Source organism: Spinacia oleracea, chromosome 5 (assembly GCF_020520425.1).
Source record: "Spinacia oleracea cultivar Varoflay chromosome 5, BTI_SOV_V1, whole genome shotgun sequence".
Lineage (NCBI taxonomy): Eukaryota > Viridiplantae > Streptophyta > Magnoliopsida > Caryophyllales > Amaranthaceae > Spinacia > Spinacia oleracea.
This window is the reverse complement of record NC_079491.1, coordinates 1643146-1644976: the sequence shown is the minus strand read 5'-3', so window position 1 is coordinate 1644976 and position 1831 is coordinate 1643146. Positions and strand designations below refer to the sequence as shown.

The window sequence follows — 1831 nt, the reverse complement described above, 5'->3', positions numbered from 1 at the left end:
AATAGCTCCATACGTCCAATATTCATTATAATAACATCATAACCCTAATTAGCCGCTTATCCAACTCATAATGCTCTCAGTCTTACCAACAATGTCTTGGCCTACTAATTAATATTGAGGGTTTGCGTGCGACATATCTCAACTTCGAATCCCTTTTCATATATATATTAGTAACTTATATTAATTAAGTTCGTAACTCATTCGTACCATTATAAAAATAATGCTCTTGGTCTTAAGTCTGAACACAATTACCCTTTCGCACTCTTTAACTAGCAAAGTTGTACATATAAATAACCGGTTCGAAACAGAACAAACATTATGAAACGAAAGGAGATAAAAAGTACTATCGAGTAACAAACTAGTCCATAATAGTAACCCTACTATTGCTCCGTACTAAAAATTGAAGTAAGACAAAGTTACACATAATCATTTTATTGTAACAACAAATACTAATTAAAAAGTAATTGTTAATTAATTACCATATTTGAAGAATGGTAATCTACTAATCTTCTATATTTAGGAAGTAGTAGTAGAATTATTATGAACTTGTTGTGGGACCCGCTTACGCTTCTTCTTCTCATAGCTAATCCCTCTAGCCTTAGACTGAGAATCCCTAACCTCCCTTAAGTAAAGCCGTACAGCCCGGGCCCCAAACGGGTTCATATCGGGCTTACCCCCGTTTTCCTCAAAGGCAGCTCTCAACCGTCCGATCAAAGCATCAAGTGATCCCCACGCTTGTCGGAGCGGGCACGGGCAGGGGGCGGGCGGGTTCGGGTGCCCGTAAAAGGGACAAAGGTGAGTGTGAACCTTAGTTTTTCCGAACTGGTCTAAGTAGCGTAGGAATTCCAGCACGTGGGCCCCACTGCAGCGGTTTAGGGCGAGTGGGGGGCGGTGGTTTTTGAGGTATTGGCCGAAGGTGTTCCAGTCACGGCGTTTCTGGTTTTCGTACCGGGAAAATGTTGTTGAAACGGTGGCGGATAGGGAGGTTGGGGAGGAGGATGGTGGTGGTTGGAGAATAGGGTTGAATTGTTGGTGGTGGTGGAGAGTGGTGATGTTTGATGAAGAGTCCATTTTAGTTTATTAAATAGAGAAAATAAAACAAAAAAAAAAGAAGAAAAATTAAAAGACAAAGACAAAGAAAAAAAGGAAGAGAATTTGGTTGTTTTTGGATGAGTTTTTGAGGTTTGTAATAAGTTTTGGGGGAAGGAAGAAAGAAGAAGGAACAAGGGTTGGGGTATATATTTGTAGAGTGTTAAAAAGTTAAAGGGTTGTTTTGGGAAGATTTTGGAGGAGTATTGCTTGGAAATGAGGGGAAGGATTGCTTTGTTGTAGCACTTGTAGGGTGGTATAAGCATTATTACAAGTTTAACCCAACCATGCTCAATTGCTCATACATCTAGGTTTTGTAGGTTAATCGGACAATCTTTTAGGGATAGAGGGAGTATATCAATATATGGCCTTGTTTGATAGATAGAGGTTTGGGATAATTATAGAGGTTTTGACCACTTTTAGAGGTTTGACTTATCAAAACCTCTAAAATGGGTGTTTGGTAAAAAGACGTTTTTGTTGGAGGATTGAAATATTAATTTGTAAAATACATTTATGCCCATGATTAATCTGTTGCATCTTCTTTAAATCGTCTCCCTCCTCTCCTCTTACCTCCTACATCAGACCTGACACTCCAAGGAAGGAGCTCCTGCCATTTAATTATTTGTTTAATTTCCATTCATACTTTTTTTGTTTGCTTTTCTCTTTTGATCTTCCCAATTTATCAACAATAATAGTTTACCATTAATTATCGATGATACTCTGGGTTTTTTTCTTCAAAGGT

At 38.4% G+C, this 1831-nt stretch overlaps 1 protein-coding gene across 1 annotated transcript; it reads right to left on the bottom strand.

Moving 5' to 3' along the window:
* Positions 1 to 359: 359 nt before the first annotated feature.
* LOC110794338 (protein LIGHT-DEPENDENT SHORT HYPOCOTYLS 4) lies at positions 360 to 1477 on the bottom strand. The gene has a single exon (XM_056828274.1). It carries the CDS (start codon positions 1069 to 1071, stop codon positions 517 to 519), a length of 555 nt encoding a protein of 184 aa, XP_056684252.1. The 5' UTR covers positions 1072 to 1477; the 3' UTR covers positions 360 to 516.
* Between the last annotated feature and the right edge of the window lie 354 nt (positions 1478 to 1831).

What these genes read in the sequence shown, in the direction of transcription:
- LOC110794338 (XM_056828274.1), bottom strand. Translation starts at nt 1,071, where the DNA reads ATGGACTCTTCATCAAACATCACCACTCTCCACCACCACCAACAATTC.